Source organism: Bos indicus x Bos taurus, chromosome 2, assembly GCF_003369695.1.
Source record: "Bos indicus x Bos taurus breed Angus x Brahman F1 hybrid chromosome 2, Bos_hybrid_MaternalHap_v2.0, whole genome shotgun sequence".
NCBI lineage: Eukaryota > Metazoa > Chordata > Mammalia > Artiodactyla > Bovidae > Bos > Bos indicus x Bos taurus.
The window spans coordinates 65311939-65329173 of record NC_040077.1 but is presented as its reverse complement, the minus strand read 5'-3'; the positions used below and the strand labels follow the sequence as shown (position 1 = coordinate 65329173).

The 17235-nt window shown below is 41.2% G+C and overlaps 1 protein-coding gene across 5 annotated transcripts in view; it reads left to right on the top strand.

The window, feature by feature from the left end:
* The first annotated feature begins 12158 nt into the window (after window positions 1-12158).
* The window catches only part of SLC35F5 (solute carrier family 35 member F5), a 40312-nt gene continuing 35235 nt past the window's right edge, over window positions 12159-17235 (top strand). For 3 of the 5 annotated variants that reach the window (XR_003514605.1, XR_003514606.1, XM_027562112.1), the window contains exons 1-3: window positions 12159-12613; window positions 13469-13559; window positions 13710-13851. Coding sequence is in view for 3 of the 5 variants with exons in the window: in XM_027562112.1 (XP_027417913.1) it covers window positions 12574-12613; window positions 13469-13559; window positions 13710-13851 (273 nt within the window). In the remaining 2 variants the exon portion in view is untranslated. Of the gene's footprint in view, window positions 12614-13162; window positions 13234-13468; window positions 13560-13709; window positions 13852-17235 lie in introns of those variants that run through there. The other 2 variants (XM_027562123.1, XM_027562118.1) reach the window with 2 other exon arrangements.

Sequence of the window (17235 nt, the reverse complement as noted above, 5' to 3'; positions counted from 1 at the left end):
TTATTTAAGGAAAAAAGACCATTGACAGTGTAAGTCTGGCTGGGAAGGTGGGGGAATGAAGGCAGCTGATATATCCTACTGATAACAGGAAAGTCTGTGAAATAGCATAGGAGCTGCTTTAGCGACCAAGGGGCAGTGATTGACTTGGTCTATGAGGAAAATCGAAGGGTAATCATGATGAAATATCAGAGACTTATCTTAGCTGCAATAAATGCATTTGTGAAAAACAAATCTTCACTTGTTTATCTTTGTCAGACAAGAAAGGCATGAAAAATTGTGTTCATGTAGAATTTAAAATACTGTTGATCTGTTTAGGGATGTTGGTAGAGGGGAGAAGTTGAGTTGGAAGGATTACAGAGAAATTCTTTGTATTTTCTACTTAATCTGATTGTGAAAATAAAACTGCTCTAAAAAAGAAAAAAATTAACCTTTGCTAAGATGTTAATGCTAAATGTAGTGGACGCTAACCACATTTTTCAAATTTTCCTAGTTTATGTGTCCTTCTCATACCTAATGACCTCAAAAGTCTATTTCAGTGACAACAGCTGCTTCAAGGAGCCATTAATGAGGCAAATTCCTGGCAGGGGGAGAATCTGAAGTTAAGGTCATTCTAAGATGAGGATTTTCTGAGAATTTTGGCTGCCTGGTCTTCTCACCACCCACAAATTCTTGATTTTAAAAGTAACTATTTTATATCTTAATGCATAACTGAACTGCAATTAACAATTCTGGAAATCACAATACAGAGGACTTGGGAAGGTGAAGCGGGACTGTGGGTAATTTAGATTTTGCAAGGTTTAACTTTTAAAATCTAACCTAACAATATCCATGAAAGCAAACTGCTCAGTGCATAAAAAATTTCAACCTAGAGATTCTTTTAGAAGGCAAATTAAGGACATCTTCTACAGGATTTACATTCCCTACCTCTTGCAAGGCATGTCTTGGTTGCTGTGTATGTGTGCCCTCAGTCACTCAGTTGTGTCCGACTCTTTGTGACCTGGAAGTTTTCCAGGCAAGAATGCTGGAGTGGGTTGCCACTTCCTCCTCCGTGGGATCTTCCAGACCCAGAGATCAAAACCGTGTCTCCTGTGTCTCTGCATTGCAGGAGGATTCTTTACCCGATGAGCCATAGGGACTCCTTATCAAATCCAAGACTGTCATCTTCCTCAGAACTCGGAAAATAATCTTTTAATTTCTCCCTTTTCCCTGTATCCACCCTCCTATTCATTCTTCATATGGCAGCCAGAGTTTTTTTTTTTTTTTTTAATTTTGTGTTGGCCAGTGCTTACCAGTTAACCCATCTTATACCTCTTCTTGGGAGAAGGCAATGGTCCAGTACTCTTGCCTGGAAAATCCCATGGACGAAGGGGCCTGGTGGGCTGCCGTCTATGGGGTCGCACAGAGTCAGACACGACTGAAGCGACTTAGCAGCAGCAGCAGCAGCATACCTCATCTTGCCCACTGAGGCCTCAGCCACACCTGGTCTTACTTCTTAAACCACCTGTTATTTCCTCCATTGATTGCTCTCCCCACAGCTATTCACATTTATGGTTCAATCTCAGTCTTCTGAACACAAGTCACCTCTTTAGACAGGCCTTCCCTAACAGGTCCACTGGAAACTGGTCTCTTCTACTTACTATCACATCTCCATCTTTATTTTCTTCAGAGCACTTATCACGGTCTGTGTTTACTTGTTTTTGGTTTTGTTTATTTATTGTCTACTCCCCACCTTTAGAAAATAAATTCCAGAATATAAGGGCTTTATTTATTTATTTTTAAATATTTATTTATTTATTGCTTGACTGATTTGGCTGTGCTGGTCTTAGTAGGGCCATGTGGGATCTACTTTTCTGACCAGGGACTGAACTTGGGCCCTTGGTGTTGTAAGCACAGAGTCCTAGCCACTGTACTACCAGGGAAGTTCCCAGGGGTTTATTTTATTTACTGTTAGGTCTCCAGTGCTTTGAAGTTAAGGTCATTTTCAGATAGTCTATTGTCTTGAATAGAGGGTGGAATATAACAGGCTCTCAATAAATATTTGTGAGTCAATGAATATATTCCCCACATTGTCTAGCAATGGTCATAAAAGAGAGCATTAATAAATAATTTTTGATCAATGGCCATATGAGGACCTGTGGTAGGAAACAGTATCTTTTCAGACTTACAATATGTTTTAAATTATAATTCTAGAATATTTTCTTCCTTACCAAGAATTATAGTGTTATAAACTTATGGTGTAAAATATTTAGTATAGTAAATAATATATTTATACATACTTGTATTGCACACTTTCTAAAGGATATTCTGTGCATAAAAAGGTACTCTTAAATATTTAAAAATGTTAAAAATTTAAAAATCAAACCCCTTCTTGGATCACAGCCTTGTCATGGTGAAGAGGCCTGTGTATCTGAATGAAGCAATGAGCCATGCTGTGCAGGGCCACCCAAGATGGATGGATCATGGTGGAAAGTTCTGACAAAACATAGTCCACTGGAGGAGGGAATGGTAAACCACTTAAGTATTCTTGCTGCAAGAACTCCATGAACAGTATGAAAAGGCAAAAAGATATGACACCAGAAGATGAGGCCCTCAGGTCAGAAGGTGTCCAATATGCTACTGGAAAAGAGCATATTACTAATAGCAATTAGCTCCAGAGAGAATGGCAGCTGGGCCAAAGTAGAAACAGCCCTCAGTTGTGGATGCATCTGGTGGTGAAAGTCCAATGCTATAAAGAACAATATTGTCTATGAACCTGGAATGTTAGGTACATGAATCAAGGTAAACTGGATGTGGTCAAGCAGGAGATGGCAAGAGTGTAACATTGACATTTTAGGTATCAGTGACCTAAAATGGATGGGAACGGGCAAATTTAATTCAGATGACCATTATATCCTACTGTGAGCAAGAATCCCTTAATAAAAATGGAATAGCCCTCATAGTCAACAAAAGAGTCCTGCAATGCAGTACTTGGGTGCAATCTCAAAAACAATAGAATGATCTCGAATAACTGACCAGTTCCAAATTGGGAAAGGAGTACAGCAAGGCTGTATATTGTTATCCTGTTTCTGAAGCCTCCATGGATAAAGGATAAGGCAGAGCAAGGGTACCAGGGAAGGGACAGAAAAGGTCTTGGCTGTAATATGACATCTGTGACTTCTGAGAATAGTACAGTGACGCATGCTGAAGTTTGCCTATGTCATGTCTCAAGCACTAATTGTTCAGTTATTAGGAATTTTGTATGGTTGTTAAATCCAGTCATCATTAAAAACTAAATTATGGACTTCCCTGGTTTTTCAGTGGTTAAGAATCCACCTGCCAATGCAGGAGACGTGGGTTAGATCCTTGGTCCAGGAGGATTCCACATGCCATGGTGCAATTAAGCCCATGCACCACAGCTATTGAGCCTGCACTCTAGAGACTATAATCCACAACTACTGAAGCTGCTACAATGAGAAGCCTCTGCACAACAATTAGAGAGTAATCCCTGCTTGCTGCAACTAGAGAAAGCGTGTGTTCAGCATTGACGACTCATCACAGCCAACAATAAATAAAATGAAAGACTTTAAAAAAACTAAATTATACATAATGTGCTTAGCCGTTCAGTCATGTCCAACTCTTTGTGACCCCATGGACTGTAGCCTGTCAGGCTCCTCTGTCCATGGGATTTTCCAGTCAAGAATTCTAGAGTGGATTGCCATTTCCTACTCCATTTATATATATATATATATACTTACAGTTAAATAATTTTTTAAAAATCAGGGATAATATGCAATAACTCCTAGCTACTTGATTACATTTTTCTATTATGTCTGGGGCTTCCCCAGTGGCTTGGTGATAAAGAGTCTGCCTGCGATGCCGAAGATGCAAGTTCAATCCTTAGGTCAGGAAGATCCCTTGGAGGATGGCTTGGCAACCCACTCCAGTATTCTTGCCTGGACAATGCCATGGACAGAGGAGCCTGGCAGGCTACAGTTCATGTGGTCACAAAGAGCTAGCTGGACATGACTGAGCAACTGAGCACACACTTTATCTCTGTTCTTGTCTTGAGTTTATTTACATCTACTGTATCTGCATGGTAAAGACACTTTATAATGGTGTCCTACCATGCAACTTTCCCACATAAGTTGACTGTGGCAGGAGACAGGAGCCAACCAATCACACCATGGAAGGCAGAAATGCTACAAATCTGGACTCTTCCTGGAGATCAGGTGGTAAACCTTTACTGGAACACCACTGGCATGGTATACTCCAAATGCAGATCTTGATCTCATGGAATGCTTCTGCTGGGAAATATTTTCCTTTTGTTCCCTAGGCACAATCCTGTTTCATTTACACGACCGCTTACAATTCCCCCAACCCCCCAAGTAATTCTTTGTTACAGACCTCATCTCTCTAGGCAGACCTAGTTGGTAGAGTCACCCTTAAGAAGCCCAGTATGCAATAAAAACTCATTTCCTGCTGTTGATAATATATTAAAAAAATAAGTAATAGGGATGTGATGTAACAACATGATAAATACAATTAACATGGCTGAATGTTATATATGAAAATTGTTGAGAGCAAATCCTTAGTCCTCATCACAAGGAAGAAACTGTTTTTCTGTTTCTTTAATGTTCTTTCTATGTGAGACAACAGATGTTCACGAAACTTATTGTGGTAATAATTTTATGATGTATGTAAATCAAATCATTATGCTTAAACTTATACAGTGTCATATGTCAATTATACGCCAATAAAACTGAAAGAAAAAGAGAAGAAAAAGAAACCCAGTATGTTTCCTTCCTATGTGGTCCACTTTTGGCCCAGGAGAAGTTCATCTTAATTTTTGTGCCTGGAAATATAGGCCATTCCCATCAGAATTCTCTTTCCTTGTCCTGCAGACCAAGCAGCAAGGCTCCTACAGGCCCTAGTTACATCCTCTTGTCCCTGAACTTTGGCACCATACTTTGTGTTCCTTAAATTAAGAGAACGTGTGCCAAGACTCTGGAATACTCTCTTGAAGTGCCTGCCTCCTCCCTTGCTTTTCTTGAGATGGGGAGAAACACACCTCCCAAATCTATACAGGGATGCTGATGGGAATATTCAGATCATGTGGCAAACCTCTTGAAACAAATGCATATTTTCCCATCTTTAGATCCTTCTCATGGATTCATAGTGTACACATACAGCCTGGATACAAGCGGTGTGCTGACAGTAAAACTGGGTTAGGACACCCTCTTTGCAGTCTAATATCTCACCTTAGAACATGACTGTCTCTGCTACTTATTTTTATTCTGTGTTTTGGGGCCTCTGCTCAAAGCAGGAGACAATACAAAGAGTCACATCTAAGAACCTATTATATATATCACAGCCTTAGTTTGCTTTTTATAAATTTTCTCATTTGAACATTGACAGAACCTGGGCTATTCAGGGGCCACATGGGCTGTGAAAGTGTTCCAGGTACTGTGAGGCACAGGCTGTTTGGTTTGCTTATGGCCTGGCAGCAGATGGGAGTGCAGGTGTCGGTGAAATGATAAGAAAGACCCAAGGTTATACTGGTAGAGTGGTATCAGATATCAAGTTGTTGATATCAAGTATCAGAATCAGAGCATAAGACCAAAATGGGAGAAGAAGAGAGAAAAGCTGAGGAGGTCAGGATCATGTTGGGAAGTGGATGCAGCTGTCAACGAGCTCCTCATTACTATGCTCTAACCTGCTGCTGAGGCTTCCCTGGTGGCTCAGACGGTAAAGAATCTGCCTGCAGTGCTGGAGACTCAGGTTCAATCTCTGAGTTGGGAAGATCCCCTGGAGAAGGGAATGGCTACCCACTCCAGTATTCTTGGAATTCCACGGACCAAGGAGCCTGGTGGGCTACAGTCCATGGGGTCACAGAGTCAGGCATGACTGAGTGACTAACAACCACACCCACAACCTGCTGGCATGGGCGACTCAGTTGGCAGGAAGCTGATCAGCTGGCTGAAAGCACAGGGTGAGCATGCACAGTGCCACATTAGATTCCTCAGCACCAGTCAGACGGGGCCCTTATTTCCTTATCTACATCCTTACCAAGTATGCCTTCAACAGTAAGATATAAAATGAAGTCATACTCAAGTGAGACCGTTTTCAGAAAAAGAGCATCAGTGTCAATCTGGTGTCTGGCATGGTGCAGAGTGCTAAGAGGATACTAGACATATATGTTTAGATTCAGTATTTTCTAGCTTAGCAAATACCTGCCTTAATTTGATAATCAGTTTTGTCTATAACATGGTTTCCTCAAGTGTGATGTCTTATGTAGTGCTCTCTTATTTAAAAGCTCTTAGTTTCTCAAAGTCCAAACTCTCTGAATTAGTTTCTGCAGCTAGTAGAACCTTGCCATGATATCTGCAACCTTGACAAAATTTTAATTCCTATTGCTTCTCTACATACATGCTGTGTTCTGCCAAGTGTTTTAGTTTTTATTTGGCTGTGCCAGGTGTGTGTGTGTGTGTGTGTGTGTGTGTGCGCGCGCGTGCGCCAGGTCTTAATTGTGGCACATGAGATCCTTAGTTGCAACATGTGAACTTGCAGTTGTGGCATGTGGGATCTAGTTCCCTTCAGTTCAGTTCAGTTCAGTCACTCAGTCGTGTCCGACTCTTTGCGACCCCATGAATTGCAACACACCAGGCCTCCCTGTCCATCACCAACTCCCGGAGCTCACTCAAACTCACGTCCATCGAGTCGGTGATGCCATCCAGCCATTTTATCCTCTGTCGTCCCCTTTTCCTCCTGTCCCCAATCCCTCCCAGCATCAGAGTCTTTTCCAATGAGTCAACTCTTCACATAAGTTCCCTTACCACAGATCAAACTGGGGCCACCTGCATTGTGAGTGCAGAGTCTTAGCTACTGGCCCACCAGGCAAGTTCCCAGCCAAGTTTTATAAGTTGCCTCTGGACATGTCTTTTTCTCTTGCTCATGTTGAGGACCAGAATATGTCACTTTGATATAAGGAATATGTTAAGGGCTTCCCTGGTGGCTCAGATGGTAAAGCATCTGCCTGTAATGTGGGAGACCTGGGTTTGATCCCTGGGTCAGGAAGATCCCCTGGAGAAGGAAATGGCAACCCACTCCAGTACTCTTGCCTGGAAAATTCTATGGAGGGAGGAGCCTGGTACATGACAGTCCATGGGCTTGCAAAGAATCAGACACGACTGAGCAGCTTCACTGGTTCACTGCATTGTGAATGCAGAGTCTTAGCCACTGGCCCACCATGCAAGTTCCCTGCCAAGTGTTTTATAAGTTGCCTCTGGACACGTCTTTTTCTCTTGCTCATGTTGAGAACAAGACTACGTCACTTTGGCATAAGTAATATTTTAAGTGAAAGTGAAGTCTCTCAGTCGTGTCCGGCCCTCAGCGACCCCATGGACTGCAGCCTACCAGGCTCCTCCGCCCATGGGATTTTCCAGGCAAGAGTACTGGAGTGGGGTGCCATTGCCTTCTCCATTCATCTCCATAAGCAACCGCTTTTCCCAAAACTCGAGTCTTTGAGTCGGGAGTCAGCGTTTGTCCCGAGATATACATCACATCCTTCCAAGTGAGGTCATAAAGCAGAGTAACACCTTTAAAAGCTCTAATATATTTTTCTGGGTCCTCTAAATAGTCTCCCAGATCCTCCTTGATTCTTTGTATTTCTTGATAAGAAAAAGGCTTATTAACTCTCACAGACTGATTATTTCTCCGGGTGGGTGTTTCATAAAGAGGCAACAGCTTGTGTGGCTGTTCCTCAGTCTCTGGCTGCTCTGCGCATATGATCCCAGGGATAGATTGGAGAAACCTGTTTTTCTTCTTCTCTTTGTCTCCTGTCCTCCATCTCAGCTCTTACTTCAATGGTCTGAGTTTCTACTGAAACCAGAGTAGTCTGAGGTTGTACTGAGACAGGAGTTGTTTGGACCTCCACGTGGGCAGTTTGAATCTCAGTTTGGATTTCCACTGAGACCAAGGCAACCCTTCTGAGGGGGGTTCTCTGGCTTTCAGTTTGCTCAGCTTGGAGTCCCAGGTACGGGGGCAAAGTAAGAGGACAGGAGGGAGCTGAAGGTTTCACCCCCAAATCTACATCCTTAGGACATAAGTCTGGCATATTTCGCAGAGAGAAAAAGGGCAACACATATGCTACTTCTACCCATTTCCCTTGTTCCTTACGAAACCAGTCTAATTGTGGAACAGTATTATACTTAAGAGACCCTCCAACTGGCCACTGTTCGCCATCCTCCAGTGGGTACCGTGGCCATGCAGTAAGGAATATTTTAAGTTGGAGGCAAATTAAAATCAATAGATGCGGACTAAGTTCCTGACTAAAAGCAGAAACTTCTGAAAAGGACTGCCATACATACATTCCCTCTCCTTGGTAAGTTTAAAAAAAAAAATTAATTTTTTTGCTACGGTGGGTCTTCATCGCTGCTCAAGAGGGCTTTCTCTAGCTGCAGCGAGTGGGGGCTACTTTCTAGTTGAGGTACACGGGCTTCTCATTGTTGTGGTTTCTCTTGTTGCGGAGCACAGGCTCCGGGCATGCGGGCTTCAGTAGTTGTGGCTCATGGGCTCGAGTGCGAGCTCAGCAGTTGTGGCACATAGACTTAGTTGCTCCACAGCACGTGGGATCTTCCCAGACCAGGGATGGAATGGGGGAAGCCCTCCTTGGGAAGTTTTACAGCCATGAAGATGACAGAAAGCCAAGATGGAGCTGCACAAACAAACCTTATTCTATTAGCAGCCCCACATATTAATATTTACCTTCCCATGGTTTGCCACTCCTGAAAGTCTGAAACTCTTTTTCTTTATCACATCTCTACGAATTATTCTTGTTTTGTTAAAGATGCTGTATTAGCCCACCTTCTGACCACCAATTTGAGTTACTCTTCTTTTAGATTCCTCCCCAGTGATATGCCCGCTATGCGTTAATAAACTGCTTGTTTTTCCCTTGTTCACGTGGCTTTTGTCAGTCTAATTTTGTAGGACCCCAGCTGGAAAACCAGGAGGGTAAAAGGAAAAAAGAACTTTTCCTCCCCTACACTCATATTCTTTTATTCTTAGGAAAAAAAAAAATTCCTCTATTCCATCCCCATCAAAATTCTACCCATTATTAAAATGAAGTTCAGATCCACCTGTTTTCTAAAGCTTTCTTTATATTTACCTGAAGAGATTATGCCTGCAGAACTCTGGTCCATACCCTCAAGGGCATGGCAATGAGTGGCCATGAATCAAGCATTGTCTTAAGATGCCTATTTTATGGGTGTTTAGAACTTTTATTCAATTCTCTGTTGATATTTTGCTCTTCCAAACTGCCTGTAAACCCTTGAAAATGTAGGACTTGATTGTACACAATAAACCCTTAGGACCTTAGATTTAAATCTCAGAACCTCTCAAGGTTCTGACTTACCCCGTAAAATGCAGTAATTCAAATTCAAAAGCAGTCTCTTGTGTACAGTAATGAAAACTAAATCGTGAACGCCAATCCATTAGACCATGTGTTAGATACAAATCAAATCAATTATTTATTGAGCTTTTGTGCCCAGCATTCTAGTAGAAAATATGATGAAATATAAGAGACAAGAGTAGACTGTTGGTCAGCACTTGATCAATAACTGCCAGCTTCCTAAGTTTCTGTCTTGTTTCCAACTTAGAACCAGAGCAAGGTAAATATGTATCCCTCCAACCACAAAGGATGCCTTGTTTCTGGTTAGCTTTCCTTGTTTCCCCATGCCAACCGTCAGGGTATACCTGAAGCCTATCCCTGTTTCTACTGGAAAACTTTTACACTTCCCCGTCTTTGAATCTCTGCCAAATGCAAGTGATGTGGGCTGACTGCCTTGCTATAGCAAGCTCTGAATAAATGTTTTCTGCTTGTTCTCATTTGAGTGTTCTTTATTTCCAAGCTTGGAATTCACAGAACTATTATAAGTGGTTTCAACTATTAACTGGAAGCTCCAAAGACTCATGACATAGCCATTTGTGATTTTACTAAGGCTTGAATTTGAAATGTAATCTTTGATACTGGTGTACAGGAGTGAACTACTGACTGCCCTGTACACTCACACATGATCTTACCTTCATATTCATATTGTGACACATGTAATTACTGAGGAAATTATATTCTCTGTATTTCAGGTAACTTTTTTTTAAGATATCGGACTTAATAACATGAATTTTAAGGGTCTACTACTGAGAGATTTCAAAAGGACTTAAAGAGTGATCAACTTTGAAGAGTAAAAAGGAATTTAATAAAAATGAAAAATCAATCTTTTAAGACTGTGAGACTACAAAAATAGTGGTACCAACAAAAATGAAGATATGAGGAAGAAAATAGGCTTTAAAATGTCAAGAGACAGCGACATGTTCCAGTTCATTCAAGACATTGACCACTCTTCTGTGTTGGGCCCTAGTCTAGATGCTGAGGGTATAGTGGAGGATAATAAAGGCAAAAATTCTTGTGGAATTTATATTTGAAAATGTAGACAGTTGGGATTTTGTAGGGAGGGAAATGTAAAGTTCTTACATCTAAGAATTAATCACAGAAATAAGAGTGAAAGTTATACCAGAAAGCAGCTTTCTAAGACTTCGAAGTTACTAAGGGCTTGGCCTTGGATAAGATGTGGGGACACAAGAAAGAAATGCCTGAGTTCAGAATGCCACACCACAGAAATCACACCAGGGTCTGTTGACTCAGAGTAGTCCAGTGGAATTTTCCTCAGAGTGTGCTGGGAAAACATGTTAATGGAAGATTAACCTAGGACTAGAGGCACTGTCCTTTAACAGATGCTCTGGAAATAAGTGGTAATAATGGTAATTTATATACATTTACAAAGTACTTACATTTGCATTATTTATTTAAGAAATAGGTAACAGTATCAGCATATTTCTAATGAATTGAGGTAGAGAGAATAATAGTCCTCAAGATCACAGAATAAAGAGTGGTCAGACACGATACTGGATGCTTGGGGCTGGTGCACTGGGATGACCCAGAGGGATGGTATGGGGAGGGAGGAGGGAGGAGGGTTCAGGATGGGGAACACATGTATACCTGTGGCAGATTCATTTCGATATTTGGCAAAACTAATACAATATTGTAAAGTTTAAAAATAAAATAAAATTTAAAAAAAAAACCTCAAAACAGAAAAAAAAAAAAGTACAACCTAATTTTCCTGGTTCTTAGATCCTGGAAGGTATTCATAATGCTATTATTTTTTTTCAGTCTACTATGGGTCTGCCACTCTAAAGAAACAAGAATAAAGCATCTACTGGAATAATTTGATCAATGTCTGCAAACAAATTTCCCCTAAGTAATTTAAATGGTTAAGATTTTTTTATTCTGCATGATACCTTTCTAAATATTTATTAGAGGAGCTTAATGCTGATAGTTTATTAGAAATTGACGGGGTCAACAAAAAATGTTCAATGGTATTGCTTTACTAGTTAACGGAACAAATTCAATATATTCAATTTCTATAAAACAGGAGAAATTTAGAAGGTAAGAAATGCACTACATTGTGATTACAAAAGAAAACTTAAATTTCTTCACACCACCTCATAAAGATGTTACAAATGCGCTGGTAGTAGACAACTCCAGTGAAGAAACTTCTGGTCTCATTTTCGTTTTCTAAATACATATCAGGACGCTGGTCAAGGCTTTTTCTTATGGGCTATTCAAAAGCTAATTTAAAAAATCTGTATAATTTAATAATTATTAACATTTGTGTTCTACCTGTATGAACTATCTAAACCCTTCACATTTGTATGCTCAAGTAATCCTAGCATATATACAAATTAATAGACGAGGCAGGTACTATTATTATGCCTAATTTTCAGTAATCTGAGGGCCAGGGAGGTGAAATAGTTTGGCCTTACTGACAGAACTTCTAATTCCCGAACCTGGGATCTATTTTACATACAAGTTTCCAAAGAGCAAAAGTTCTCCCAGGCCATTCTGCTCTTCCGTCCTCTTCTCGAGAAAGAACTACTGAGAGTTTCCTGACCGAATTTTGTAACAAATGCAGTTGTTAGCTCTTGTTTTGGTGCGGGACCATCTGGAGGCTCAGGCACCACCCTCGTCCTTCGCTCCAGTTCAACCACCCACGCCTTCTTCCCTCTTCTCATTCCACCGCGCCCTGCTTCCCTTCTTCCCATCTCCTCTCTGCCGTCCCAGCGGCGTCTTCTCGCTCTGTGCCCAGCGCCCGTCAATAGACAAACCAACCTAGACGTACACCCTCCTGCCGCCTGCAGTCGCGCAGTCGTGACGAAACCCGTGCGCCACCGCCCTTGCGCCGGAGAGAGGGGCGGGGCCGCAGGCCGGGCTGGCAGGCTGGCCGGCCGGGGGCGGGGCCGGGGCCAGGGTCCAGCTCAGGGCCTCCGCGGCCATCGCTGCCTGCGCGGTTCCTTACCTTCGCCCGCCCCCAGCCCTCCCGAACCGAGTGGAGCCGGTTGGCGTCGGCAGTGTCGCCCCGAGGCCCACCGCGGCTTCAGGGGCTAGGCCTGCGCGCAGCGCAATGACAGGCGGTGCGAGAGCTCTGTGAGTCCGAGGCCGCGGCCGTGGCCCTGGGCGGCGGCGGGTCCGGGCCGGGTCCGCTCATGGTGCCGCCACGACACCATCCCGGGGCAGGAAGGCCAGGTAAGTAGGCACAGGATGGCCGCGAAATCACTCGGAACCGAAGCCGGGGACCGAGGGCTCCGAACAGCCCCACTCTTGAGCCTCTGGTAGCAGCCGAGGTGCTCTGACAGAAATGGCCACAGTGTCTGGGGACCTATTGAGGGGGAGGCTGACAGGGGCGCGCGAGCCCAGTCTAGACTCTGGTAGTTGAGGAAGCTTCCCGGCGCCGCCGCCTCAGGGCTTTAATCTCTTTCTCCGGGGAGACGTCACTGCCTTAACTTTCTTTTTTTCCCTCCTCGAAAAAAGGAAGATTCCCTTGAACAGCTGTTTCCCCACCCACCTCCTGAATGACTATTTCGGATCGAAATAGTAGACACACTGAAGGGTGGGTGGGGGAAGCGTGGAGGATCCTTTCCCTTGACCATGTGAGGTGCTTGGAAACGTGCCCTCAATACACAAAACAAATCGCTTCCTCTCAAATCTGCCAAGTCCACTCAAGATCTGGGACGGAGAAGACACTTAGAAACAGGCGCGTGTCTAGACACTGTCCGGGGGTTGGGTGCCTCTGAAGAGAGTAGCAAGAGCGGCGAATCCAGTTCTGTCTTTATGAAACTATTATGAAGCTGTTCTTCACTAGTGAAGTATTCTTAAATATGCTGATTGTTGAATTTTGCTTTTTTTCTTTGTATCGTATTTGAGTATAATTTGAAATGTATAGTAGATAACAGAAGTGTAGAGAAAAATGTCAGTTATATTTCACATACTCGATATTCTTTCATTTGCTTTCATTTTAAAGGTGAAGAGTGAAAAAGAGCTTATGAGTCTTATTTTGAGTGGTTGATGTTTTCACAAGCATTATTCTGTGGTGATTTTTAGGTGCACTGAGTTCTTCACCTCCGTTTAGACTCAGATCTTCTAAGTTTTCAGGCATTGCTCTTCAAGATCTCAGAAAGGCCTTTAAAATAAGGTAAATTCAACACTTTAAAAAAACAAAAACTGTGTGACTTTGAACATTAGCTTAACAAATGTCATACTTCTGTTGTACTTATATTCTCATTTTTATATGGTTATTTTTTAAAGATCCTTTCTAATGTAATCTGTGTTTTTCTAAAAACAGACTGCAAATGGTGTGTGTGTTTATCATGAACCGAATGAATTCCCAGAGCAGTGGTTTCACTCAGCGGAAGCGAATGGCTCTTGGGATTGTTATTCTCCTACTTGTTGATGTGATATGGGTTGCATCCTCAGAACTTACTTCGGTATGTAAGCCTTATCTAGGAATGATGCTGTGTTATTGAAATATCGTTATATTTATCTCTAGCCATTACTGTCTCTCATGCCCACTTAAGTGGTATTTTGAATATTGTTAAATTTTCTTTTATAACGAACGAGTATCAATTCAAGTTGAAGCTGAAAGGATACTGTTTTTATTGTTTCATTCAGTTTTCTTAAATCCCTAGAAGGAGGTTATGTAGAAAATGAGATACATGCCTATTTTCTTAATATTTGTGGGTTTTTGGTGTTTTTTTTTTTTCTCTAAATTTATTTCTTTTTTTATAAATACTGTTTTCTAGTGGAACAGCCATACAGGAGTCACCATTTAGTAGAAAGTGAAAATACTTTTGGACAAATGATTGACAGTGATCCGAGTTTTCATGTATGGTCACTATTGTACACATACATTGGTGCATGGACATTTATGTGTTTGCTGATTTAAACGTTCTTGTGAAATACATGTATAGGGTGATTGCCTTTAATTAAATTTTATTTTGTTTTTATTGATGACCTGTTGGTAGTAATGTGGTATTTTGAGTTCACAAGCTAGTTTTTCTTTCAACTTGTATAGGTACTTAATTCACTTTAGTTAACGATCCCTGCAAAAATTCATTTTCAGAAATTACTGTTTCAATTTACATGTTGCTATATTAAGGCAAAAGGAAGACTAGCATTTATAAAATGAATTTAAATGTCAAAGGAAGCAGTGCGATACTGCTGGTCATCCCACGTGGTAGCTAAGTAAATAGTTGACATTGGCATTGTATCTGATGAATAAATTTTTAGCCTTTTTGGAGTTAGACTCTGGAATACATTAGGCCATTGATTTTTCACTCTTCTACAAACTTTTTTTTTTTTTTAAGATTAGCATTCTGTAGTTTAACTACAAAGAAATCTGTTTAATGTTGATAGGGAAATACGCTTATCTTTAAAATTTTATTTTAGTTTCAAATAGTTTAGTTTTTATTTATTGTGTTGGTTACTTCCTTTGACATCATAGCATGAGGCTGGTAATGGCTACAAGTCTTACTTTGAATGATGCCAATTTGAGCACTGTAAGTTCCTCATCAGTCTTTATGTAGTTGTTGAATATCCATATGATTATTGTCCAGATAGAGTATTTCACTGCTGCTGCTGCTACTGCTGCTAAGTTGCTTCAGTCGTATCTGACCCTGTGTGACCCCATAGATGGCAGCCCACCGGGCTCCCCCGTCCCTGGGATTCTCCAGGCAAGAACACTGGAGTGGGTTGCCATTTCCTTCTCCAGTGCGTGAAAGTGAAAGTGAGGTCGCTCAGTCGTGTCCGACTCCTAGCGACCCCACGGACTGCCTACCAGGCTCCTCTGTCCATGGGATTTTCCAGGCAAGAGTACTGGAGAGAGTATTTCACTAGAGGTTATAAAATGTTGATTTTTCTAAGGATCATTCCTTCTGCATTTATTAGTTGAAATTCTTTAAGGAGAACTTTTCTGCAACTACTGTTTGGTTATCCTGAAACATGGTTCATATGGGAAAGTTTGGATACATCTTTATTCCTTTTCTTTATTCATTTTAAATTAATGTTACCTAGCAACTTCCAGAAATAATCATTGAGCATTTTTTGTATATCATTATACATTTAGGGATTTTTGTATGTTTGATGTGTTTTAAACAATTGTGGTTATTAATTATTTTATGTAAAATTAGATAGCCAATGGAAATTTGCTGTATTTGCTATATGACACAGGGAGCTCAAATCCACTGCTTTGTGACAACTTAATGGATTGGATGGGGTGAGAGGTGGGAGGGAGGCTCAAGGGGGTGGGTACATACATATGTACCTATGGCTGATTCATGTTAATATATGGCAGAAACCATTACAATATTGTAAAGCAATTATCCTCCAATTAAAAATAAATAAATTTAAATTTTAAAAAAGAAATAGGATTGTGCTTATTATCCCTTTGATGCTTAAACTGCCCTATCTTTGGCCAGTGAGAGCACCTTTAAATTGTCTCTAGTGTCTTTTTTCAGTAGGACCCCATCCTGTTTGCCTTTTGACACAAAATGTCCTAGACTTATGTCATACATTCCTGCCTTGGATTTGACCCTTTCTTCAAGGATCAATGGTTTTTTTGTTTTCAAAGTGGTGCAGATTATCATCTGGATTCTTGTGGTGCTCATTCCTTATGGGTTATTTTTTTCTAGGGCTTTCAATGCACATAACTAGGATTTTTTTTTGTCCATTTGTTTTTATTCCTTTGTTTTATTTTTTAACTTTACAATATTGTATTGGTTTTGCCATATACCAGCATGAATCCGCCACAGGTATACATGTGTTCACCATCCTGAACCCTCCTCCCTCCTCCCTCCCCGTACCATCCCTCTGGGTCGTCCCAGTGCACCAGCCCCAAGCATCCAGTATCATGCATCGAACCTGGACTGGTGACTTGTTTCATATATGATATTATACATGTTTCAGTGCCATTCTCCCAAATCATCCCACCCTCTCCCTCTCCCACAGAGTCCAAAAGACTTCTATACATCAGTGTCTCTTTTGCTGTCTTGTATACAGGGTTATTGTTACCATCTTTCTAAATTCCATATATATGCATTAGTATACTGTATTGGTGTTTTTCTTTCTGGCTTACTTCACTCTGTATAATCAGCTCCAGTTTCATCCACCTCATTAGAACTGATTCAAATGTATTCTTTTTAATGGCTGACTAATACTCCATTGTGTATATGTACCACAGCTTTCTTATCCATTCATCTGCTGATGGATATCTAGGTTGCTTCCATGTCCTGGCTATTATAAACAGTGCTGCGATGAACAGTGGGGTACACGTGTCTCTTTCCCTTCTGGTTTCCTCAGTGTGTATGCCCAGCAGTGGGATTGTTCGGTCATAAGGCAGTTCTATTTCCGGTTTTTTAAGGAATCTCCACACTGTTTTCCATAGTGGCCATACTAGTTTGCATTCCCACCAACAGTGTAAGAGGGTTCCCTTTTCTCCACACCCTCTCCAGCATTTATTGCTTGTAGACTTTTGGATTGCAGCCATTCTGACTGGCGTGAAATGGTACCTCATTGTGGTTTTGATTTGCATTTCTCTGATAATGAGTGATGTTGAGCATCTTTTCATGTGTTTGTTAGCCATCTGTATGTCTTCTTTGGAGAAATGTCTATTTAGTTCTTTGGCCCATTTTTTGATTGGGTCATTTATTTTTCTGGAATTGAGCTGCAGGAGTTGCTTGTATATTTTTGAGAAAAGTTGTTTGTCAGTTGCTTCATTTGCTATTATTTTCTCCCAGTCTGAAGGCTGTCTTTTCTCCTTGCTTATAGTTTCCTTTGTTGTGGAGAAGCTTTTAAGTTTAATTAGGTCCCATTTG